Below are 25,555 nucleotides of genomic sequence, written 5' to 3'. Positions count from 1 at the left end.
CAAAATTGTTAGATCTCTTAATTTCCAATGAAATACGAACTCCGATTGTAGTTTTAATGTCACTTTATTTCTTGGCAGACAGCAACAAGGTCTTGGCTTTAAGCCAGGTCTTTGTCCTTCTGAGACCACATGTTCAAAATGGCTGTACTTATACCTGGATCAATTTACAGAAAATAACTCGCCTTCTTTGACCTTATTGACTCAATTAATAGTCTTTTAACCTTTTAATTGGCTCGCTACCCAAAGTCCTAAAATGTCAAGTTGATTGATGACTTAATGCAACATGCTGAACTGCACGTAGCAGCCTTGACTTGGGAGTCTGTGAATTTTCACAGTCTGTCTAAATGCAGCCTGTTTGAATTCTCTATCAGTAACATACACTCCAAAAGTGTTCTATTGGCTGTAAAGCGCTTTGAGACGTCCAGTGGTCGTGAAAGATGCTACATAAATCTAAGTCTTTACTTTTACATGCATTTCAACTTTGAAAACCAAAACCCTACTTTGTCAAAATGATTTAAAAAAAAGCTGTTTGCAATTTGAAAAAAGTAAGGGGAACATAAGAACATAAGAAATAGGAGCAGGAGTCGGCCATTTGGCCCCTCGAGCCTGCTCCGCCATTTAATAAAATCATGGCTGATCTGATCATGGACTCAGCTCCACTTCCCTGCCCGCTCCCCATAACCCCTTTATTCCCTTATCGCTCAAAGATCTGTCTATCTCCACCTTAAATATATTCAATGACCCAGCCTCCACAGCTCTCTGGGGCAGAGAACTCCATAGATTTACAACCCTCTGAGAGAAGAAATTCCTCCTCATCTCAGTTTTAAATGAGTCTCATCGCCGAGAGCATGGAGAAACCAAGCGCAGGCGGCGGAAAGAGCGTGCGGCAAACCTGTCCCACCCACCCTTTCCCTCAACGACTGTCTGTCCCACCTGTGACAGGGACTGTGGGTCTGTTCAGTCACCTAAGAACTCATTTTTAGAGTGGAAGCAAGTCTTCCTCAATTCCGAGAGACTGCCTCTGAATGATGATGATTTAAATGGGCGGCCCCTTATTCTGAGACTGTATGTCCCCTAATTTTTGATTCCCCTATGAGTGGAAACATCCTCTCTGCATCCACCTTGTCTTGCTCCCTCATTGTCTTGTATGTTTCGCTAAGATCCCCTCTCATTAGAATGTGTATTAATATTTAATCTCTGATCTTATTATTTACCTATTTTAATAGTTTGTGCTGTGCTAGGTGGAAGAATCCTCGTGCTCCAAAGCATCAAGCTGAACCCCAACCAGCGAGGCCGCAATGAAGGGTGCTCTTCGGGGCCTGCTCCTCGGGGCAGTGCTTCTCCTCCACAGCTTGTCGGACCCCTGCTGGGCTCGGACTGCCTCAGGGCTGGCCGCGGAACGGGGGCAAGTCATGCTCCGGCTCGCTGGAGAGAAGCGGACGCACCACGAAGGGCGGGTGGAGGTTTTCTACGACGGCAAGTGGGGCACCATTTGCGACGACGACTTCAACCTTCGGACTGCGGAGGTGATCTGCAGAGAGCTGGGCTACGAGGGGGCGCTCACCTGGGCCCACAGCGCAAAGTACGGACAAGGGACAGGTAACGCACTTTTCCCTACCCCTCCATTTTAGAAACATGAAACCCTCCCTACATTTAAAAAGTACTTGGATGTGCACTTGAAGTACTGTAACCTGCAGGGATATGGACCAAGAGCTGGAAAGTGGGATTAGGCTGGATAGCCTCTTGTTGGCCGGCACGGACACGATGGGCTGAAATGGCCTCCTTCCGTGCTGTAAACTTCTATGATTCAATGATAAGAATTGGGAGCAACAGTAGGCCACACACCCCTCGAGCCTGCTCTGCCATTCAATAAGATCATGGCTGATCTTCGTCCTCAACTCCACTTTCCCGCCCTATCCCCCTATCCATTGATTCCCCATAACTCCAAAAATCTATTGACCTCTTACTTGAATATACTCAACGACTGAGCCTCCACAGCCCTCTGGGGTAGAGAATTCCAAAGATTCACCACCCTCTGAGTGAAGAAATTTCTCCTCATCTCAGCCCTAAATGGCCGACCCCTTATCCTGAGACTGTGACCCCTGGTTCTAGACTCTTCAGCCAGAGGAAACATCCTCCCTGCATCTACCCTGTCAAGCCCTCTCAGAATCTTATATATTTTAATGAGATCACCTCTCATTCTTCTAAACTCCAGAGAGCAAAGCCCCAGTCTACTCAATTTCCTCTCATAGGGCAACCCTCTCATCCCAGGAGCCAATCTAATGAACTTTTGTTGCACTGCCTCCAAGGCAAGTATGTCCTTCCTCAAGTAAGGAGACCAAAACTGTGCACAATACTCCAGGTGTGGTCTCACCAAGGCCCTGTACAATTGTAGCAAGACTTCCTTACTCTTATACTCCAACTCCCTTGCAATGTTATGCTCATATAGACTCTGAATCGAGCTGTGATTCAGTCCCACAAATGCCTCACCCTACCAGTACCTCATCTAATTAACCGTTCTTTAGGCGCGGAGCTTGACAGCGAGTACTGGCCAGGCTATTTGACTGTGGCGGTATCACAGACGAGCCTGATCCAGCTCACGGCTGCTGCATAGGGCCAGGAGCAAGGACCCCATCCAATTTCTCCCGAACACAGAGGAGCGGAGACCTGTCGAAGCACCACTGCACCCGTCTAAGATCAGTTGACCCAGTGCCAGACCGGCATTGAACCAGACACCTTCCCGGTCTGTATGGCGCGGCTAAGCATTGCCGTAACCAGTCGAGGAATTGTCTTTTTCTGTGTGTGTTTTTCACTCTTAAAATGAACAGGTTACAAAAGAACATAAGAAATAGGAGCAGGATTAGGCCATTCGGCCCCCCGAGCCTGCTCCGCCATTCAATAAGATCATGGCTGATTTGATTATGGACTCAACTCCACTTCCCTGCCTGCTCACCATAACTCTTGACTCCCTCATCGCTCAAAATTCTGTTTATCTCCACCTTAAATATATTCAATGACCCAGCCTCCACAGCTCTCTGGGGCAGAGAATTCCATAGATTTACAACCCTCGGAGAGAAGAAATTCCTCTTCATCTCTGTTTAAATGGGTGGCCCCTTATTCTGAGACTATGCCCCCTAGTTTTAGTTTCCCCTCTCAGTGGAAATATCCTCTCTGTATCCACCTTGTCAAGCCCCCTCATAATCTTATACATTTCGAAAAGATCACCTCTCATTCTTCAGAACTCCAATGTGTATAGGTCCAACCTACTCAACCTATCTTCATAAGTCAACCCCCTCATCTCTGGAATCAACCTAGTGAACCTTCTCCGATGCAAGTAGATCCCTCCTTAAATACGCAGACCAAAACTGTACGCAGTACTCCAGATGTAGCCTCACCAATACCCTGTACAGTTGCAGCAGGATTTCTCTGCTTTTTTGGTTCTTTCAGTCACCCGCCCTCTAAGTTGGCTCCAACTTCAGGGACCTCGGCTTTCTGCGGAGGGTTGCAAGGCTATCCACCAGGTGTTGACAGGTTCTGCAGCAGCCGTGGGCATGTTGCCAGCAGGTCGGTGGGCATACTGCACTCAGTTCTCTGCCAATGCTGCTCCACTAGATGGGGTTGGCGGGCAGTGGGGGGAGAGGGGGGCGGTTGCGAGAGAGCAGCATGGTCACTATCAATCCCTTAGCAATCATCTTAAATGTGCCATTCTGAGGGCTACCAGCTGCTGACAGATTAAGAGAGAAAGCTACCCTGGCTGCTCGTCCACACCTTTCAACAAAAATATTGACTTTACTTCAGATGGCTAGGGACCTGTTACTGACTGGTTATAGACACCCTCAAAGCCTCCCTGATAAAGTGCAACATCTCCACTGACACCTGGGGGAAGTGCATCCGGGAAGGCACTGAGCACCTCGAGTCTTGTCGTCGAGAGCATGCAGAAAGCAAGCGCAGGCAGCAGAAAGAGCGTGCGGCAAACCAGTCCCACCCACCCTTTCCCTCGACGACTGTTTGTCTTACCTGTGAGAGGGACTGTGGCTCTCGTATTGGACTGTTCAGCCACCTAAGAACTCATGCTAAGACACTGGAAGCAAGTCTTCCTCGATTCTGAGGAACTGCCTATGATGATGACTGACTAGTGTGCAGCGTACTATGAGGTTGAGAAGAATGAGATGTGATTGTAATATATGCACCTGTGAGTATGCTCACAGGCTTGTAGAGCTGCTGAACTAAATTTTAATTTGATGTAAGTTATTATAAAAGTTTAATTTGAAATTTGTCGGTTCTGGTGACCTTGCCAAAAAGGGGCACTTGATTTACGTCCAACTAAAATAGTTGTAGAGCTGTTAATTGTGAGTTCCAATGCCCTTACTAAAAGGGAGCAGTTGATTTAAAAGTTCTATCCAAAATAGTGTAGAGCTGATGAGTTGGGAGTGGCTTAGCCAGTCACGTGATGTTCACAAGACTCAATAAAACCCCAGCCAGTTGGGTTTGGGGATCCACAATGAGGTATTTGTGATTGTGAGCCTGGTGGATGAACTGTAGTGTGCAGTGTGATTGTTAAACCTTTGCTAATAAACCAACTAGTTCTTAATGGCAATGTGTTGCTATGAATTCTTAAGCAAAGAACCCATGAAGCAAATACATTACAGTGATCTCATTGAGACATATAAGATTCTGAAGGGGATTGACAGGGTAGATGCTGAGAGGTTGGTTCCCCTTCTGAAGAGTTTAAAACCAGGGGGCATAGTCTCAGGATAAGGGGTCGGCCATTTAAGACAGAGATGAGGAGGAATTTCTTCACTCAGAGGGTTGAGAATCTTTGGAATTCTCTGCCCCAGAGGGCTGTGGATGCTGAGTCTCTGAGTATATTCAAGGCTGAGATAGATAGATTTTTGGACTATAAGAAAGAAAGACTTACGTTTATATAGCGCCTGTCATGACCACTGGACATCTCAAAGTGCTTTACATCCAATTAAAATATATTTGGAGTGCAGTCACTTTGTAATTTAGAGGAATCAAGGGATATGGGGATCGGACGGGAAAGTGGAGTTAAGGTCGAAGATCAGCCATAATCTTATTGAATGGTGGAGCAGGCTCGAGGGGCCGAATGGCCTCCTCCTGCTCCTAATTCCTATGTTCTTGTACTCACTAGTGTACAGAGTACTGTTACTCTTTAGTGTAGAAGCAGTTTGAACTTAAATTGTGTCATCGTGTCCCAGGGAAGCATCAGCACCATCTGATACCCAAATGAATGAGTAGGTGCTGTTGACTTTGATGTGTTTACCACTGACGTCATGCTTCTGTCTAGGTCCCATTTGGCTGGACAATGTGAACTGCAATGGCGAGGAGGCGTCAGTTGCCGACTGTGCATCTAACGGCTGGGGGGTTAATGACTGCAAGCACTCGGAGGATGTTGGGGTTATCTGCTCGGAGAAGAGACTGGCCGGATTCGAGAACAAAGAGGTCTTCCCGGTTTCCGAACTTCAGGTAAGCTTCGAACCTTCTGCTGCCATCGGCTCTGGTCCTGGCTAACCGTGCAGTTTTGGGCTGCCAACTGAGACTGAGAATGGATTGCCCTGTGCATTGAGCCTCGGGGCGGGGGGGGGGGAAGAAGGGGGAGGATCTGATGGCTATTTGCTGACTGTTTGAAATCTGAGGTGATGTGGTCGGTTACTACTCCACCGACAGGTTCGCCCACTCTGATTGGGCGTATTCCTGGAGCTTTCATCACATGACCTTCCGCCTCGAAGTGCCCGGCCCCATCCCCACACACTCCAGCCATTGATCCAGCCTCCAGGCGCACCGCCTCCCCCCAGCCAATTGGAAAGGGAACAGAACCTTCATTACCCAGTTGGATTAATCTTGACTGTTCGTCAAATTGTCTTTCTCCGCCCCCCCCCCCCCCCAATCTCCAATCTTTCTATAAAACTTATAACTAACTCAAGTCCCACTAGCTCCAGGGAGCGCTGCACTGTCGGAGGTGCCGTCTTTCGGATGAGATGTTAAACCGAGACCTCGTCTGCTCTCTCAGGTAGACGTAAAAGATCCCACAAAGAAGAGCAGGGGGCTTATCCCCGCCGTCCTGGGCCAATATTTATCCTTCAATCAACATAACAAAAAAACAGATTATCTGGTCATTATCACATTGCTGTTTGTGGGAGCTTGCTGTGCGCAAATTGGCTGCCACATTTCCCACATTGCAACAGTGACTACACTCCAAAAGTACTTCATTGGCTGTAAAGCGCTTTGAGACGTCCAGTGGTTGTGAAAGGCGCTATATAAACGCAAGTCTTTCTTTTTTAATAAATGAAAGCATTGAACGCAAATGAATAAAGAAAGCACATGAGTTTGTTTAATGCCCCCCGCACTCCATGGTCCGTCTCCTGGGCTTTTCTCGCAGCAGTGCCCTGGTGATCATGTTCCAATTCCTGGACATTCCCAGACAATCCTGGAAGGTTGGTAACCCCTCACTGGCATGTGAATATGGGGCTCAATCCTCACATAGCCGGTTACCAACCTCCGACATGCCAGTGAGAGAGGTGACGAGCAAACATCAATTTGGGGCTGGATTTTCGGCTTTGCTGATGTCGGGGCGGTAATGGCGGTGGGGCGGTAAAGTTTGCGCCCGGGAACAGTTTGAGGCTCAGTCAGCAAAATTGGGCAGCTGGGCCCTGAGTGTTGGGCAGAGCGTTAAGGGAGGCGTTGTACACCTCTCGTTGGGCGCTAGGCCGGCTGAGCAAGGGAAAATCCCAAGCTACAGAGCCGGCCTGGGAGCGAAAATCCCGAGCTAAACAGCCGGCCTAGGAGTGCTCAGAGAGAGCCCCGAGGGAAAAAAAAACCTAAAAAAACTCCACCAAAAACACTCCCGATACATAGCCCATGCCACGACAACATAAATCGCAAAATAAATACAGGAAAAAAGAAATCCATTTACCTGAGGTGGACATTTCTTGCATCACTGCAGCCGGTATAGGTCGGACCGCCCGTGGGTGGGGTAATGGATGAACAGGACTTGGTGCGCAATCGGATACAGGCAGCAGAGTTTCGGATGAGCTAAAGTTTACGGATATCAACTGTGACATGGACAGCTTGGAGACTGACTGCCAGGAGCGTCAAAACACTCCAATCATTCGGTTAACAGTTTTATTTTAATGGAGCATATTATTATTTTCGAACATAACGTTCTGCAACTCAAGTTCAGCAGAAGATGGGCCAAGTAGCACCCAAGGCTGCCATGACCGAACAAACCACCCTTCAGCGTACTTTTCCTTCTCTTGTCCCATTTCCAACCTTTGACCCCTCGCTATACTTGTGGTTGTTGGGTCTGCACCTCAGTTCCAGAGCAGTCAAGCCCGCGGACTCTGTCTGCCAGGGTGTGGGGGAGGGGAAAGAGAAATTAAAGTTCGACTCTCTCTCTTAATATTTTTGGACCTGGGGCAAGAAAAACAAATTATATAACTGGGAAAGGTGAGAATGTTCAGTGGCTGCATTCTGGCTGGCTGTACAACACTCCAGAATATATCAGTGGGTATCTGAAAGCTGCCTTTGAGAGACCGAGACAGAGCGAGACTATATTCGGGGGAAGTATGTCGAAAGGTCTGACCAAGGGGCCTAGTCGGTGTGTTTAGGGGTCGAAATCTTCACATTTTTTAACAGTTTTCTCTGGAGGCGCAGGGCTCATTGAGTCGAATGGAGTCTATAAAGGAGAGGAATGGCATCAGTCTTCTGAACGATAAGGGAGCGGAGGGTTATGGAGTGGGCAGGAAAGTGGAGTTGACGCCAAGATCAGATCAGCCATGATCTTATTGAATGGCGGAGCAGGCTCGAAGGGCTGAATGGTCTACTCCTGCTCCTATTTCTTATGTTCTTTCGAGCCGAAAGGTTTCTTTTCATTTATCTCGTTCCCTTAGCCCTTGCTTTCTTCCTATTCTTAATTTCTGACTTTTGTATCCCAATCTCACTCTCCTGTGACTCTTCCTGGTGAACGGTTCTATGGACGCCAGTCCGACCCTCCAGTCTATCACCCAGGTGGAGGTCGGGGGTCATTGGCCATTTGACCATTGGGTGATGGCGAGAGGGTGGGAGTCTCAGGAGAGACAAGTCCACCATCTCCCGACATCCAAGAGTGTAGAATTTTCAGCGGGGAGTCATTAATAACCAGTAGAGAGCAAGAATCCTTGCAGATCTTTCTTGTCTGTACCAATGGAAGCTAATTGTGCCCCCTACCTTGCTACCCTGGGGGACTTGGCTAATTCATCACAGACTAGAGATGGAGGCAGATTAACCTAACTTAACCATGAATTGCCATCACCCAAAACATTTGGACTCTTTGCTCCCCCACCACCACCCCTCCCCCGTTCCCGTAACACCAAGTCCCCGACAGTTTCCCCCACAGACTGCCATTCGTTGAGTGAGAACTGACTTGCCCTTTGTTCCTGGGTTCATTTAAAAGAAAGTTCTCCCAAGCTTGTCACTGGGGAAGGGTCTCTCTTTAGCACACTGCCTCTCCCTGATTCCTTGGCCAGAATGAGTTCTTGGGGCATGGGTCACCCGGTAAGGTTGCTTTGAGCGCTCATCCTTATTTGCCCTGAGAATATTGTGGGCTTTCCTGAACCGCTGCAGTCCCCCTGTGATGATGGTGATGCCATATTGGTGTTGGGTAGGGAGTTCCCGGATCTTGATCCAGCGATGATGGCGGTGCCATGTTGGTGTTGGGTAGGGAGTTCCCGGATCGTGATCCAGCGATGATGCAGGATGGCGATACATACGTCCATATCAGGGTGGGTGTGTGACATGGAGGGGATCTTGGATGATGAGGGTGTTCCCACGATCTTTGCTGCTCTTGCCCTTCTCGATGGTGGCGGTTGCAAGGGAGAGGAAGGAGCTTGGCTAGTTGCTGCATCTTGTCGATCATACACACTGCAGCCACGGTGCGCCAGTGGGAGAGGGAAGGTTGATGCTGAGTCCTAGGATGGAAGCACCAGTCAAGCGAGCGTCTCTGTCTTGATTTGTGTTGTCCCATGACAGAGCAGTTCGATCGAGTCCAGATGAATTTTGAGCATCCACCTACCTTGAGCCTCTTAGATAATGCCAAGGCGAAAGTGTTCAGTGGGTGAACCACTGAATGCAGAGCGCCCAGACTCATTACAAGGAGATAGCTGCATTCTGTCATACCAGGCTGTCTTGTGCCCCTCTGAAATGGAACATCGTGCTTTTACCCCTGGGATTTGGATTGAAGTTCCGATCGGACTAATGGCCTGAACGTCTCGAGTGTCCGTTGGCTGTGGGTGTTATCATTAACATGAGTTTGGGGCAGCCTCAGCCTATTGCTAGTGTGTCTGGCACTAGAAAAGTCCTATAATTCAGGTTAGGATTGCTACTAAATTGACAAGTGATTCTCGGAGATCATGAGAATGGCAATTGAGGGAAGTGGAAATGTGACATTTGTGCAACTGAAGGTGCTTCTATCAAGAATTTATTTTTAAGGATTGAGGTTTTACTTTGCATCTTATCCTGCTGCTTTTAAGCAGTGCTATATCTACCCTGGGAGTGTTTGATGGGACAATGTAGAGGGAGCTTTACTCTCTATCTAACCCCATGCTGTACCTGTCCTGGGAGTGTTTGATGGCAGTGTAGAGGGAGCTTTACTCTGTATCTAACCCCGTGCTGTACCTGTCCTGGGAGTGTTTGATGGCAGTGTAGAGGGAGCTTTACTCTGTATCTAACCCCATGCTGTACCTGCTCTGGGAGTGTTTGATGGGACAGTGTAGAGGGAGCTTTACTCTGTATCTAACCCCATGCTGTACCTGCCCTAGGAATGTTTGGGACAGTGTAGAGGGAGCTTTACTCTGTATCTAACCCCATGATGTACCTGCCCTGGGAGTGTTTGATGGGACAGTGTAGAGGGAGCTTTACTTTGTATCTAATCCTGTGCTGAACCTGCCCTGGGAGTGTTTGATGGGACAGTTTAGAGGGAGCTTTACTCTGTATCTAACCCCATGCTGTACCTGAGTTGGGAATGATTAATGCTGACTCGTGAGTTTTTCAAGCAGAAAAAATGTAACATTCCCCAGCATTGGCATCCCTTACTTGGTGTACAAAGATAGATTTAAATTGGAAAAAAAAGACATTACCAAGCTTCATGTATTTGGACTCGAGGATTCTGGGAAACGAGCAGACTTGCTAACATTTCAGCTGTCACCTGGCACAGACACAATGGGCTGAATGGCCTCCTTCTGTGCAGTAATTATCTATGATTCTATGATAGTGACAAAATAAAAGGAGTGATCAGAATTGTTAATGAATTGTATTACTCCAGTTCTGGCCTCTTGTGCATCCCAGATTTTCTTTGCTCCATCATTGGCGGCCGTGCCTTCAGCAGTCTAGGCCCTAAGCTCTGGAATTCCCTCTCTAAACCTCTCCGCCTCTCTACCTCTCACTCTTCCTTTAAGAAGCTTCTTAAAACCTACCTCTCTCCTGTCCTAATATCTCCTTATGTTGTCTCATTTATGCTTCTGTGAAGCGTCTCAGGTCTTTTTTTTCCTACAGAAAAGACAACAACAGCTTGTATTTATATAGCGCCTTTAACGTAGTGAAATATCCCAAGGCGCTTCACAGGAGTATTCTGAAACAAAAAAAATTGACACTGAGCTGCATAAGTAGAAATTAGCACAGGTGACCCCAAAAGCTTGGTCCAAAGAGGTAGGTTTTAAGGAGTGTCTTGAAAGAGGAAAGAGAGGTAGAGAGGTTTAGGGAGGGAGTTCCAGAGCTTGTTCAATCAAGAGGGCAGAATAAGAAGAACGCAGAGATCTCGGGGGGGTGGGGTGGGGTGGGGGCGGGGTTGTAGGGTTGGAGGAGATTACAGAGATAGAGAGGGGCGAGGCCATGGAGGGATTTGTAAACAAGGATGAGCGTTTTGAAATTGAGGCGTTGCTTAACTGGGAGCCAATGTAGGTCAGCGAGCACAGGACTGATGGGTGAGTGGGACTTGGTGCGAGTTAGGACACTATATCAATGCAAGTTGTTGCTGACACAGGCTTTCTGTCAGTTTTCCAACGAGCTGCTGGGAACAAGCACTGAGTGAGCAAACTGGTAAGTTCCCAGGATCAGCCTTTTGCTCCATTACTGAAGTGGCATAATGCTCAGTGAATACGGGGCATGTGCGAAGCATAGCAGCTCTATTCATTCGAGATAATGCTGGGAATGTGAGCTGCCTGGTGAGGTCATTTGTTTGGAAAAAAAACACAGGCTGACGTCTAGACAATAATAGCTTTCTCAGATAAGGGCAGCCACATGCCTTGTGCGGTTGGGTGCGTCCTCACATTCCTGAGCGTGAACGCGGGTGGATGAGGGATGGCGGGGCCAGTGCCTTGGATCAGCAGTGTGGAAGCTCACTCGCTGGGTAAAGGCGGGGTCAGTGCGAATATTGATTGAACAGTTCGACGTGTTAATATGCAATCGTAACAGCTGAGGAATCCCATTCAGCACTTCTTGGGCTTGATATTCATCGGCATTCGTGGCTCGGCTGCCCATTATATGGCGGACCAGGAGCAGTGTGGAGGCCCCGACCTGCGTGAGAACACCAGCGGCAGGCCGGGGCCATAAAAGGTGCGGTGGCCAGGGAGCAGCGTGGAGGCATACTACTTCAGGGAGCAGCGCGAGCTGGTGCAGGAGGGCGACGGCAGCGAAGAGTGATGTCATCAAGGTCCAGGTCGGTGATTGGGACGTGGGCAGATACAGCACGAGCGGCGAGAGACTGTGGAGGGATGTGATCGGGCCCAGGAGAGGCGAGAGTTTGGGGCCAAGGGCCCAGGGGCAGCACGGGCCAGCCCACACTGCGATATGTGCGCGCACTAGGTCCGTGCAGCAAAGCTGGTCTCCAGTCGTCCTGGTTAATCCTTGCTACTGGACCAAGACCTCGCTCTGTCAAGCCCGTGTGGTGGCTGGTGTGCAACGGCCACCACACATTAAAAAAATCCACGCACAGGCATCTTCCACTCTTCAGGATGTAGTTCGGGATCTGGAATATTAGGTCCTTCATTGAAACACCTGTGAACTCATCCCTTTTTGGCGTGGAAGCAAGTTATCCTCACTTCGAGGGACTGCCTATGATGATGATACGCAACGCTACCAGGTAGGGCGGCACTCAAAAATCGAGCCGATGTTGCAACCGGAGGCGTTGTACATCGGCTCGCCTCTCCCAGGCGATGATGCTCCGCGCCCTGCCGAAACCGGCTCCGAAAATCCCGGCGGGGAGCTGGAGGCTGGCCGCCCGCCTGGAAGAACTCACCATTGCCGCCTCTCCGGGTGAAAAACAGAGACGGACATCCAACCCTGTGTATTTCTATTCCGGTGTTACAGAGCTGGAACCTGCAAGACGCCAAAGCCAAGATGGTGGAATTTGAAGAATGAGAATAGGCAACATGGGAACAGGAGGAGGCCAGTCAGCCCCTCGAGCCTGCTCCACCACTCGATGAAATCATGGCTGATCTGCGACCTAACTCCATATACCCGCCTTTGCCCCATATCCCTTAATATCTTTGGTTAACAAAAATCTACCAATCACAGATTAAAAATTAACAATTGGCCCACCATCATTTGCGGAAGAGAGTTCCAAACTTCTACCACCCTTTGTGTGTAGAAGTGTTTCCTAATTTCACTCCTGAAAGGCCGGGCTCTATCTTTTAGACTATGCCCCCTAGTCCTCGACTCCCCAACCAGCAGAAAAAGTTTCTCTATATCTACCTTGTCTGTTCCCCTTGGTGGGTGTGCGGGGGGGGGTGGGGGGAGGCGGTTGCGGGGTGAGCAGGGCAGGAAGTAGTGGTAGACAGAAGAGGGATCAATAGTTGGGGTAGGGCTAGGATGCATCAGTAGCCAGGTCTGGTGAATAGGTAACCGGGGGGAGGAGGTATCGATAGCAGGGTGGGGGATGGTGGGATGGGTGGTTCTGGCACAGTACAATATGGGGAGATGTAATGTATTTGCTTCATGGGTTCTATGCTTAAGAATTCATAGCAACATATTGCTATTAAGAACTAGTTGGTTTATTGACAAAGGTTTAACAATCACACTACACATTACCAGTTCATCCACAACTGCATACCTCATCGTGGATGACCTAGACCTAATTGACTGGGGTTTTATTGAGTTTTGTGAACATCACGCGATTGGCTAAGAAACACAGCTCTACAACTCTTTTAAATTATAGCTTTAAGCCGAGTGCCCCTTTTAATAAGCGCACTAGAATCTGCAAATTAACAAAGAAATTTTAAGGGAACCGTAACAAATCAAATTAAAATTCTGTTCCCTGCTGTAATGATGCACTCCAGTCTCTCCGGTGCCCACCTCTCGTGGAAGGCCGTGAGCATACCAGTGGACACTGCGTGCTCCATCTCCAGGGACACCCTGGCATGAACATCGCCACAGAAGAGAGGCAGGCAGTCGGCCTGAACGATCCCCTCGATCGCCCGCTGCATGGACCGCTTAATGGACACTTTGGCCAGGCCCAGGAGCAGTCCCACGAGGAGGCCCTCCGACCTGCCCGCTCCCCTCCGCACCGGGTGCCCAAAGATCAGGAGCAACAGCTGTACAAACCTGTGAGCATTCTCACAGGTACACAGAGTATAGAGTGAAGCTCTTTCCACAGTGCCTCCAACAGCGTGCCGCAAGCCTAGCCTCGAAGATTTATTCCTACTCCCACCAGGGTGGCCGTTCCAGTTCCCACACCAATCATCAGTGTGTCGTCTCTTTGACTGAAGCACTGCCAATTTGTTACGACCAGTCTGTAAGTGGATTGAGACTCCTGAGGACCCTTACTCAGTCTGGGTTGGGTCACGGCCAAATGAGCATTGGAACCAAACCCCCACCCCAACCCCAAACAGACGCAGGTTTAATGAAATTGGATGAAAGGCAGCTTGTGCTGAATGGAACTTGTTTCCGAGCCACTTCCTTTCAGTTCTTGCCCTCCCTTGTACTTTTATTTTTGCACCTTATCCCTTCAGTATGTGATCTTTTCAAAAGCACTTAATTGGATCACGTCCTTCAGGGGTGGGGAGGTGGGAGGGGCGGGGGAGGCGTCCAGAGCAGGCAGCTGTCTGCCCACTGTCCATCGCCCTTGGGATTTAGAATTGAGCCCTCATGTGTTGCTAATGGTTGCTCCTGTCCTGTTGCCATGGTGACAGCTGCAGGTATGATCCTCCACGGACAATGCGAAGAGTAATTGATGAGGGTTTTTTTTATGCTCAACCTGCAGCTGGCAGACAGCTGTGCCCTTTTGACTTGCTCACGATCCCTCGCCGTTCACTGTGTTTCGTGCTCGGTTTCACATTGCAGTATTTTAGACCGAGGATAGCGGCTGTATTAAAGCAGCAATCAGCTTCGCGTTTGTGGTCCCCGGATATTTGGAGGTAGACCCTCTTATAAAATTTTGACGTGCTGGACAGACTGGATGCGGGGAGGATGTTTCCCTTGGCTGGGAAGTCTAGAACAAGGGGTCACAGTCTCAGGATACGGGGTCGGAAATTTAGGACCGAGATGAGGAGAAATATTTTCACCTAGAGGGTGGTGAACCTGTGGAATTCTCTACCACAGAAGGCTGTGGAGGCCAAGTCACTGAATATATTTAAGAGGGAGATAGATAGATTTCTAGAAACAAAAGGCATCAAGAGGTATGGGGAGAAAGCGGGAATATGGTGTTGAGATAGAGGATCAGCCATGATCATATTGAATGGCGGTGCAGACTCGAAGGGCCGAATGGCCTACTACTGCTCCTATTTTCTATATTTCTATGTTTCTATGACCCTGAGGTTGGTATGCAGGTACAGCAAGTGATCAGGAAGGCGAATGGAATCTTGGCCTTTATTGCAAAGGGGATGGAGTATAAAAGCAGGGAAGTCTTGCTGCAGTTATAGAGGGTATTGGTGAGGCCAGACCTGGAATACTGCGTACAGTTTTGGTTTCCATATTTAAGAAAGGATATACTTGCTTTGGAGGCAGTTCAGAGAAGGTTCACTAGGTTCATTCCGGAGATGATGGGGTTGACTTATGAGGAAAGGTTGAGTAAGTCATGTCTCAAATAAAGCAATGTGACTGAGTACTGTAGACTTGAGTAAGTGTGACCTTAGTTTCTTTATTCTGACTCCAGGATCCGTTGGGACTCCAACCGATGTGCCCTCTGGTGGTGGTAGAATGCTGGTTACAAGGGGTTGCATACATAATAGAGTAGGTTGGGCCTCTAGACTTTGGAATTCAAAAGAATGAGAGGTGATCTTATCGAAACGTATAAGATTATGAGGGGGCTTGACAAGGTGGATGCAGAAAGGATGTTTCCACTGATGGGGGATACTAGAACTAGGGGGCATAGTCTCAGAATAAGGGGCCGCCCATTTAAAACTGAGATGAGGAGGAATTTCTTCTCTGAGGGTTGTAAATCTGTGGAATACGTTGCCTCAGAGAGCTGTGGAAGCTGGGACATTGAATAAATTTAAGACAGCGACAGACAGTTTCTTAACCAATAAGGGATTAAGGGGTTATGGGGAGTGGGCAGAGAAGTGGACCTGAGTCCATGATCAGATCAGCATGATCGTATTAAATGGCGGAGCAGGCTCGAGGAGCCGTATAGCTTACTCCTGCTCCTATTTCTTATATTCTTATGTTCTTAAACTCTCAATCAAGACTTGGGTTCATACTTGTAATGTGTGCGCCTGCGGGTATGCTCACAGGTTTGTAGAGCTGTTGAGTTGGGAGTGGCTTAGCCAGTCATGTAATGTTCACAAGACTCAATAAAACCCCAGCCAGTTGGGTTCGGGGATCCACAATGAGGCAGGTGGTTGTGAGCCTGGTGGATGAACTGGTAATGTGTAGTGTGATTGTTAAACCTTTTGCTAATAAACCAACTAGTTCTTAATAGTAATGTGTTGCTATGAATTCTTAAGCAAAGAACCCATGAAGCAAATACATTTCACCCTCCCCACCACCCTGCCCCCATACTCTGCACTTTCTCCACTTCCAATTTTCCCCTGATCCTGTTGCCTTATCCCAGTTTTCCTAACTGATGCCGAGGGAATCCAATTCCACAGGCGCTTGCAATCCTTTAGCACCTCATTCAACGGCCCATTCTTCGCCTAGGTGTTGATCTGCTTCTCAAACATGAGCGAATTACAGCAGAGCCTGATCTTTAGGTTGTGCCTGGGGACGTGAAAGGTGCTATATAAATGCAAGCTGCTGTTGTTGTTGTTGGTTGTGCCATTCCTCCGATGTCCCACGCCAAGGATGCAAGCTGTTACTTGTTGTCGAGTAGCCAGCCGAATACACCACCTACCCCCTCCCTCAGGCACTGGAGAGGTCATCACACCAGCAACGATGGACTAACTGGGGCAGCAACTCACTGTGAGCGGTATCGCAAAATGGGTGGTGAGGAATTGGCAGGCTGCTTTATCCGCCGCCCGATTTTGTGACAGATCACAGCATATAGCGGATAAAGAGCTGACAATTCGCCATCCCGCATTTGGCGAGACCGCCCAAGATGGATTTATGCCCCAAAGTGTTCTGTTTCAGTTTTCCACCCACACAGCCCCAGCTCCACATTGCCATGGCAACTTGGCATTGCCCTTCTTCAAATTGGTTCTGTTTATGCAGGTTGAGCGTCCGAAATCCGGAAACCGAGGCCGTTCCGGATTCCGGGTATTTCCGGATTTTGGAACGTTTTTGCCTGGGTCGCGGTAGGTGGGGTCTGGCAGCTGAGGTAAAGGGGAGAAGGGGGGGAGCCAGGGCCGGGGCGAGGTCGGGCCCCCGAGGGCCGGGGCGGGTGAAGTCGCAGCAAAGTCAGGCCGGGGCGAGGTCAGGCCACCGAGGGCTGGGGCGAGGTCGGGCCGCCAAGGGCCGGAGCGAGGTCGTGCCGGGTCGAGGTCGGGCTGCGGCAAAGTCGGGTCGCCGAGGCGGGGGGAGTCGGATTTCGGAACATTTTCCGGTTTCCAGATGACCCCACCATGGATCGGCCCGGTGTACGGATTCCGGAACATTCCGAATTTTGGAACTCCGGATTTCGGACGCTCAACCTGTATCACAAATGTGATTCAGAAAGAAAGAACTTGCATTTATATAGCGCCTTTCAAGACCTCAGGACGTCCCAGGGCACTTTACAGCCACTGAAGTACTTTTTGAAATGTCGTCACTGTTGTAATGTGGGGAAACACGGCAGCAATTTGCGCACAGCAAGCTCCCACAAACAGCAATGTGATAATGACCTGACATTCTTTTTTTTAGTGATTTGGTTCGATAAATATTGGGCCAGGACACCGGGGAGAACTCCCCCACCCCCGCCCCCGCTCTTCTTCGAAATACTGCTGTTGGATCTTTTACATCCGTCTGGGAGAGCAGTCGGGGCCTCAGTTTAACTCAGCACTGCACTGGAGTATCAGCCTAGATTTTGTGCTCGGGTCTCTGGAGTGTGTGACTTGAACCCACGACCTTCTGGCTCAGAGGCAAGAGAGTGAGACCCACTGAGCCACGGCTGATGCAATTAAAGTCTGTTTTTTTCACAGTTTGTGAACTGTGTGCCCCAGTGTCCTGTATGACTTCATCTGAGCGACACTTGACCCCTCTCCAAAGATCATTGGCTGCCATCTTGAAAACTGCGTCATCCAGGGAGTTCAGCTGAAAGGATTTAATCCTACTCATTGTATAAACATTGAAGTCTCTACTTGGTTGTTTGGGCGATGAGGGAATCTTCAGCTGGAGTTTAATGATCAGACAGAACCAAACTTAAATAGAAAATCATTGCAGCATCTCCGCACATTAACCCCATCTTGTCCAGGATCTCAGTACTGCAGAGCTCCTCACCCCCTCAGCCATCGCTTCCTCCTACAACCGAGAGGTTTTTGAGTGCCGTGCTCAGCATCAGCTAATAGCTATTTAGCTCATCTTCACTCTTCACCCATTGACGGGCTTGCAGCCCTATAGGCCTGTGAGACCGCACCTGGAGTACTGTGTACAGTTTTGGTCTCCTTACCCAAGGAAGGATATACTTGCCACAGAGGGAGTGCAGCGAAGGTTCACCAGACTGATTCCTGGGATGTGGGGGATTGTCCTATGAGGAGAGATTGCGTAGACTAGGCCTATATTCTCTCGAGTTTAGAAGAATGAGAGGTGATCTCATTGAAACATACAAAATTCTTATTGGGCTTGACAGGGCAGATGCAGGGAGGACGTTTCCTCTGGCTGGGGAGTCTAGAACCAGGGATCACAGGCTCAGAATAAAGGGTTGTCCATTTAGGACTGAGATGAGGAGAAGGTTCTTCACTCAGAGAGTGGTGAATCTTTGGAATTTTCTACCCCAGAGGGCTGTGGAGGCTCAGTCATTGAGTACATCCAAGATGGAGATCGATAGATTTTTGGATATTCAGGGAATCAAGGGATATGGGAAGTGGGCAAGAAAGTGGTGTTAAGGTAGAAGATCAGCCAATGATCTAATTGAATGACGGGGCAGGGTCAAGGGGCTGAATGGCTGATTCCTGCTCCTATTTCTTATGTCCTTAAGCTTTCTCCTCAAGCCAGGATCGTCAACAAAAAAAATAATCAAAGGAGACTTTGATGCAAACCATTAATGTGTAAGAAGTAAAACCTTGTGTTGTGTTTGGAAATGGATGCAGTGATCCACCTGACATCCTGTGGGTTTCATATCCCTCGGAATGCTGAGGGAAATAGTCTGGCTTACAACCAAGGGACGGAAAGTGGAGGCATTTTGCTCGTTTCCATGACGATTTCTCTTGACAACTTGATTGCGGTGTTGACACAAACCTTTTACAGTCTCCAGCCTTTAATTTAAGTTTGAAAAGAAAAAAAAACATGAATAAATCATTCCCGATTTAAGCTGGGGGTGCAACATCTGCAGCAAAGATAATCACAAGTGCGTTCATGTATTTGCTGACGGGATTGGAAGGGTCTTTGATTTTCTTTTGTTGATTCCCAACTTTTTTAATACTTGCACTTTCTCTCTCCATCTTGTTTGGGCTCCTTTTGCACAATGCTTGCAAACAGTCAACTCCCAGGCCTTTGCCGCTATCCCAGGGTGCACTGGTTGTGCGGAGGTGGTACTCAGGGTGCTCTATGATTGGCTACTTTCTGGTGCATAAGAAGCAGTCCGGGTTTGAATCTGTCTGAATTTTATTTCTAACATTTTTATTTTTTTTAATGATGTAAAAAATAACATCATTTATAAAGCTCCTTGTCACATTGAAGTAAAGATAGAAAGACTTTCACAACCCCAGCACGGTCAATAAAGTACTTTTTTGAAGGGTTGTAATGTAGGGAGTCAAATTTGCACACAGCAAGCTCCCGCAAACAGCAGTGTGATAATGACCGGGTAATCTGTTTTTAGTGATGTGGTTGAGGGATAAATATTGGGCAGGTCACCTGGGATAACTGCCTGTCTCAAAACACTTTAAATAATGAATTGCTTTTGGAGTTTCATGACTGTTGTTACATGTTGCCAATTCATGTCAACAAGCCGTTCCACCACACCCCCAAAGAGCAGTGAGAAGAATGCTCAGTTAAGTTATTTTCTGGTCGGTGTTGGATGAGGCAGGACTGTTGTTTAGGAGAATGCCGCTCCTCTTTCACTAAGGATCTTAATATCCATAAGTCTCATCTGAAAGATGGCCCCTCCCTCAGTGCACCAATTCCCTTGTACTGCACTGGAGTGCCAGTCTCGAGTATAAACAGAGCTGAGGGTGGTACCGAATCAAGACAGGTTAGCTATATGTCAGCTGTGGCTCAGTGGGTAGCCCTCTTGCCTCTGACTAAGAAGGATGTGGGTTCAAGTCCCAGGGACTTGGGCATATAAATTCAGGCTGACACTCCCAGTGCAGTGCTGAGGGACTGCTACACTGTCGGAGGTGCTGTCTTTCAGATGAGACGTTAAACCAAGGCCCTGTCTGCTCTCTCAAGTTGATGTAAAAGATCCCATGGCACTATTTTGAAGGTGAGTTATCCCCAATGTCCTGGGTCAATATTTATCCCTCAATCAACATCACAAGAACAGATTATCTGGTCATTATCACATTGCTGTTTGTGGGAACTTGCCTGTGCGCAAATTGGCTACCACGTTTCCCACATGACAACAGTGACTACACTCCAAAAGTACTTCATTGGGCTGTAAACCGCTATGAGATCTCCGGTGGCCGTGAAAGGTGCTATATAAATGCAAGTCTTTCTTTAACAACTTTATCTTGCCTCTGTTGTCCAAACCTTTCCCCTCTTGGATGGGGAGATCGGATATGCTGCCTGGCAAATGAAGGGAGCAGAATACGCCCTCTCACCCCTCAGTGACTGTACACTGCAGTATGCTGCTTATTTAACCAGCATCAAGTTAACATCGGAAATCCAAAGGGATGGGACATTGGCCATGGTGCCTGATAGCAACAGGAGTGCCTCACGAGTCAGTGTTCCGGCCCTTAACTCTGCATGAAGGCTTTTACATAAGAAACAGGAATAGGCCATTTGGCCCCTCGAGCCTGCTCTGCCATTCAATGAAATCATGGCTGATCTTCTACCTCAACTCCATTTTCCTGCACTGTCCCCATATCCCTTGATTCCCTTAATATCCAAAAATCTATCGATCTCAGCCTTGAATATACTCAACGACTGAGCCTCCACAGCCCTCTGGGGTAGAGGATTCCAAAGATTCACTACTCTCTGAGTGAAGAAGTTTCTCCTCATCTCAGTCCTAAATGGCCGACTCCTTATTCTGAGACTGTGACCCCTGGTTCTTGACTTCCCAGCCAGGGGAAACATTCTCCCTGCATCTACCCTGTCAACCCCTGTAAGAGTTTTGTATCTTTCAATGATATCACCTCTCATTCTTCTTTCTGTTTGTCACCAGGGACGGAACAAGGTGGACGAGATCCGCATTCGGCCGGTTTTGGCTTCCGCCAGGCGACGCAACCCCATCACGGAGGGAGTGGTGGAAGTGAAATATCAGGGGAGGTGGAAACAGGTCTGCGATGTTGGCTGGAGCGTCAACAACAGCAGGGTGGTGTGCGGAATGCTGGGGTTCCCAGGAGAGATTCCGGTGAACATGAAGATCTACAGGTAGGATCATGGCACTCGCCTGGCGCTAACTTCTTACATAGAATGTACAGCACCAAAACCGGCCATTCGGCCCAACCGGTCCGTGCCGGCGTTTATGCTCCACTCGAGCCTTTTCCCATCTTAACTCGTCTCGCCCTGTCGCCATAACCTTCTATTCCTTTCTCCTCGTGTGTTTATCTAGCTTCAACAACAACAACTTGTATTTATATAGCACCTTTAACGTCCCAAGGCACTTCACAGGAGTATTATGAGATAAAAAATTTGACACCGAGTCGCATAAATAGAAATTAGCTCACGTGACCGAAAGCTTGGTCAAAGATATAGGTTTTAAGGAGCGTCTTAAAGGAGGAAAGAGAGGTAGAGAGGCGAAGAGGTTTAGGGAGGGAGTTCCAGAGCTTGGGGCCCAGGCAGCTGAAGGCACGGCCACCGATGATTGAGTGATTATAATCAGGGATGCTCAAAAGGGCAGAATTAGAGGAGCGCAGACATCTTGTGGGGGTTGTGGGGCTGGAGGAGATTACAGAGATAGGGAGGGGCGAGCCCATGGAGGGATTTGAAAACAAGGATGAAAATTTTGAAATCTAGGCGTTGCTTAACCGGAATCCACTGTAGGTCAGTGAGAGCAGGGGGTGATGGGTGAGTGGGACTTGATGCGAGTTAGGACATGGGCTGCTGAGTATTGTATCATCTCTAGTTTACATAGGGTAGAATGTGGGAGGCCAGCCAGGAATGCATTGGAATAGTCAAGTCTAGAGGTAACAAAGGCATGGATGAGGGTTTCAGCAGCAGATGAGCTGAGACAAGGGTGGAGACAGGTGATGTTACGGAGGTGGAAATAGGTGGTATTAGTTATGCTGCGGATATGTTGTCATTTATGCTGCACACAATCCTCCTGCCACCTTACCTCATCTCACCCTATCGCCATAACCTTCTATTCCTTTCTCCCTCGTGTGTTTATCTAGCTTCCCCTTTAAAGGCTTTGATGCTATTCACCTCAATCACTCCCTGTGGCAGCGAGTTCCACATTCTCACCACTCTCTAGGTAAAGAAGTTTCTCCTGAATTCCCTTTTAGATTTATTAGTGACTAGCTTATATTGATGGCCCCTAGTTTTGGTCTCGCCTGGAAGTGGAAACATCTTCTCTACATCTATCATTCACAATCCTTAAGACCTCTATCAGGTCACTCCTCAGCCTTCTCTTTGCTGGAGAAAAGAGCCCCAGCCTGTTCAATCTTTTCTGACAGGTATAACCTTTCTGCTATCATTCTAGTAAATCTTTATTGCACCTTCTCCAGTGTCGTTATATCTGTATTATAATACGGAGGACCAGGACTGGTCACAGTACTCTAAATGTGGTCTAACTAAGGTTCTATACAAATTTAGCATAATTTCTCAATGACCTGGGATTTACTCTCGGTGATGTTATTGTACAAGCATTTCATGCTTTCATATCAAATTTCTCTCTAATCTACTTTAATGGAGGGGTGAAGCTAAAACTTTACAGATTGTCTATTGACACCACTGTGTCAGCCAATGAGATGGAGGTGGGTTAGGACTTATAGAAAACAGAGTCTATTTACTCAAACAACAAACAGAGTCTATTTAAACAGAGTCTCTATGAACTACAGCAACAGAACTCATGACCGAAAATAGAACAACGTCTCCCGATAAAAGCAGGATTAATTCCCCAGCACAATGCAGTGAGTGGAGGATAGTTACATGATACAAATGATGTGCGTAAAATCAATCCCAGTCACTGACAGCAGTGCGGTCTCCAGGCATGACTGACAGGGCAATTACCCAATCATCTGTGTGCAGTTCTGGTCACCACATTACAGGAAAGATGTGATTGCACTGGAAAGGATGCAGAGGAGATTTACAAGAATGTTGCCTGGACTGGAGAATTTTGGCTATGAGGAAAGATTGGAGATGCTGGGTTTTTTTTCTTTGGAATAGAGGAGGCTGAGGGGAGACCTGATTGAGGTGTTTAAAATTATGAGGGGCCTGGATAGAGTGGATAGGAAGGGCCTGTTTCCCTTGGCCTAGGGGTCAACAACCAGGGGGAATAGATTTAAAGCAATTGCGAGGAGGTTTAGAGGGGATTTGAGGGGAAATTTCTTCACCCAGAAGGTGGTGGGGGTCTGGAACTCACTGCCTGAAAGGGTGATAGAGGCAGAAACCCTCACCACATTTAAAAAGTACTTGGATGTGCATTTGAAGTGCTGTATCCTGCAGGGCTACGGACCTAGTGCTGGAAAGTGGGATTAGGCTGGGTGACTCTTTGTCGGCCGGCGCGGACACAATGGGCCGAAATTACCTCCTTCCTAGCTGTAAATTTCTATTATGATTCTATGATCTCCATTTTGGTTGTGAATAGTGGTATATGCAGCCGGGTTTTTTCTCGCCTCATGTCTGGGTCTGTTGCAGACTGATTGGCAGAGATCGATCGCTGTGGTTGGTTAACAACTCCATCATCATTGTATCGTATGACTGCCAGGATGGTGGAAGGCGAATTAGAGGGACCTTTGCCTTTTTTTTTTTGTCTAGCAGTTCCAATGTTCCGAACATTCCCATACAGTTTTGGCTGCATTTTCCCACCTGGATTGATCTAGCGAGGTGCGACTAGAATCCAGAGGGCAGAGGCCTGGATCGGACAACTGCTTCACCCGACCACCTGGAGCCTACAGGGTGGGACGGCAGCAATGCCTGGGCAGACCATTCCTCACTAGCTGACTGCAGTGGCAGTAATGTGCAGGCTGGGCAGTCAAGGAGTGGATGTTTATGTCTTTGAACTGCCATCTCAGCATACCTCATAAAACAGTCGCTTTCCCACTCATTACTGCCGAATAAGCGGGAGGAGAAACGAGCCTGTTTGGATAAATAATGGTAATAATTATTTGATTGTGTAATTGGAGTGAGGCGTGAGGTTTCTGACCTTGGGTGCAGGGTAGACCGACTCATGTTCAACATGACCAGAAATAAACCATTGAGGGTCCCATCCTGCGTTTCACAGCTCAGTGCCTTTTGCCTGGTTCAGATCTATACTTGAGTGTCAGCTATGGCTCAGTGGATAGCACACGCACCTCTGCGTCAGAAGGTTGTGGGTTCAAGTCCCACTCTAGGAAATTGAGCACATAAATTCATGTTGACACTCCCAGTGTGGTGCTGAGGGAGTGCTACACTGTCAAATGTGCTGTAGTTTGTGTGAGATGTTAAACTGAGGCTCTGCCTGCCCTCTCAGGTGGATGTAAAAAATCCCATGGCACTATTTCAAAGAAGAGCAGCAGAGTTATCCCTGGTGTCCTTGGCTAATATTTATCCCTCAATCAACATAACATAAAAAAACAGATTATCTGGTCATTATCACATTGCTGTTTGTGGGAGCTTGCTGTGTGCAAATTGGCTGCTGCGTTTCCGACATTACGACAGTGACTACGCTCCAAAAGTACTTCATTGGCTGGAAAGCACTTTGAGACGTCTGGTGGTTGTGAAAGGTGCTTTATAAATGAAGTCTTTCTTTCTTTCTTTAACATGCGCTATAGAGCCAGATTTAGGTGATCGAGGCCAAGATTTATTCCGATTTAACCTGAACTCTGAACCCAGTCCCCATTAAAGGCCTTCAATCCAAAGCAAAGCCGTGCTGCAGTTACCATAGAAACCTGGATGATTTCAGATGTACCTTTTCATTTCGAACAAAACATTTCTTTGTCAGAATTAATCGGACAACGTTCCTTTCAATGCCTTAATAAAGTTTGAACAACAACTTGCATTTATATAGCACCTTTAAAGTAGTAAAACATCCCAAGGCACTTCGCAGGAGGTTCATCAAACAAAATCCTAAAGGGGGTGCACAAACAGAGAGAACTGGGGGTATGTGTGCACAAATTGTTGAAGGTGGCAGGGCAGGTTGAGAAAGCGGTTAAACAAGCTTACGGGATCTTGGGCTTCATAAATAGAGGCGTAGAGTACAAAAGTGTTGGCATTATGATGAACCTTTATAAAATACTGGTTTGGCCCCAACTGGAGTATTGTGTCCAATTCTGGGCACCGCACTTTAGGAAGGATGTGAAGGCCTTAGAGAGGGTGCAGAAAAGATTTACGAGAATGATTCCAGGGATGAGGAACTTCAGTTATGTGGATAGACTGGAGAAGCTGGGGTTGTTCTCCTTGGAGCAGAGAAGGTTAAGAGAAGATTTGATCGAGGTGTTCAAAATCATGAGGGGTCTGGACAGAGTAGAGAGAGAGAAACTGTTCCCATTGGCGGAAGGGTCGAGAACCAGAGGACACAGATTTAAGGTGATTGGCAGAAGAACCAAAGGCGATGTAAGAAAAAAACTTTTTTACGCAGCGAGTGATTAGGATCTGGAATGCACGGCCTGAAAGGGTGGTGGAAGCAGACTCAATTTTATCTTTCAAAAGGAAGTTGGAGAAGTATCTAAAGAGAAAATATTTGCAGGGCTGCGGGGAA

General features: G+C 47.9%; 1 protein-coding gene across 3 annotated transcripts in view; it reads left to right on the top strand.

The window, feature by feature from the left end:
- The window catches only part of loxl4 (lysyl oxidase-like 4), a 169,099-nt gene that overhangs the window by 15,757 nt on the left and 127,787 nt on the right, over positions 1–25,555 (top strand). For all 3 annotated transcript variants that reach the window (XM_070876459.1, XM_070876457.1, XM_070876460.1), the window contains exons 2-4: positions 1,242–1,599; positions 5,309–5,487; positions 20,879–21,087. In XM_070876459.1, the coding sequence (XP_070732560.1) occupies positions 1,299–1,599; positions 5,309–5,487; positions 20,879–21,087 (689 nt within the window). In that variant the 5' untranslated portion in view covers positions 1,242–1,298. The remainder of the gene's footprint in view (positions 1–1,241; positions 1,600–5,308; positions 5,488–20,878; positions 21,088–25,555) is intronic.

Source organism: Pristiophorus japonicus, chromosome 3 (genome assembly GCF_044704955.1).
Source record: "Pristiophorus japonicus isolate sPriJap1 chromosome 3, sPriJap1.hap1, whole genome shotgun sequence".
Classification (NCBI taxonomy): Eukaryota; Metazoa; Chordata; class Chondrichthyes; family Pristiophoridae; genus Pristiophorus; species Pristiophorus japonicus.
The sequence above is the reverse complement of the archived record's forward strand: the minus strand, read 5'-3'. Positions and strand labels throughout refer to the sequence as shown.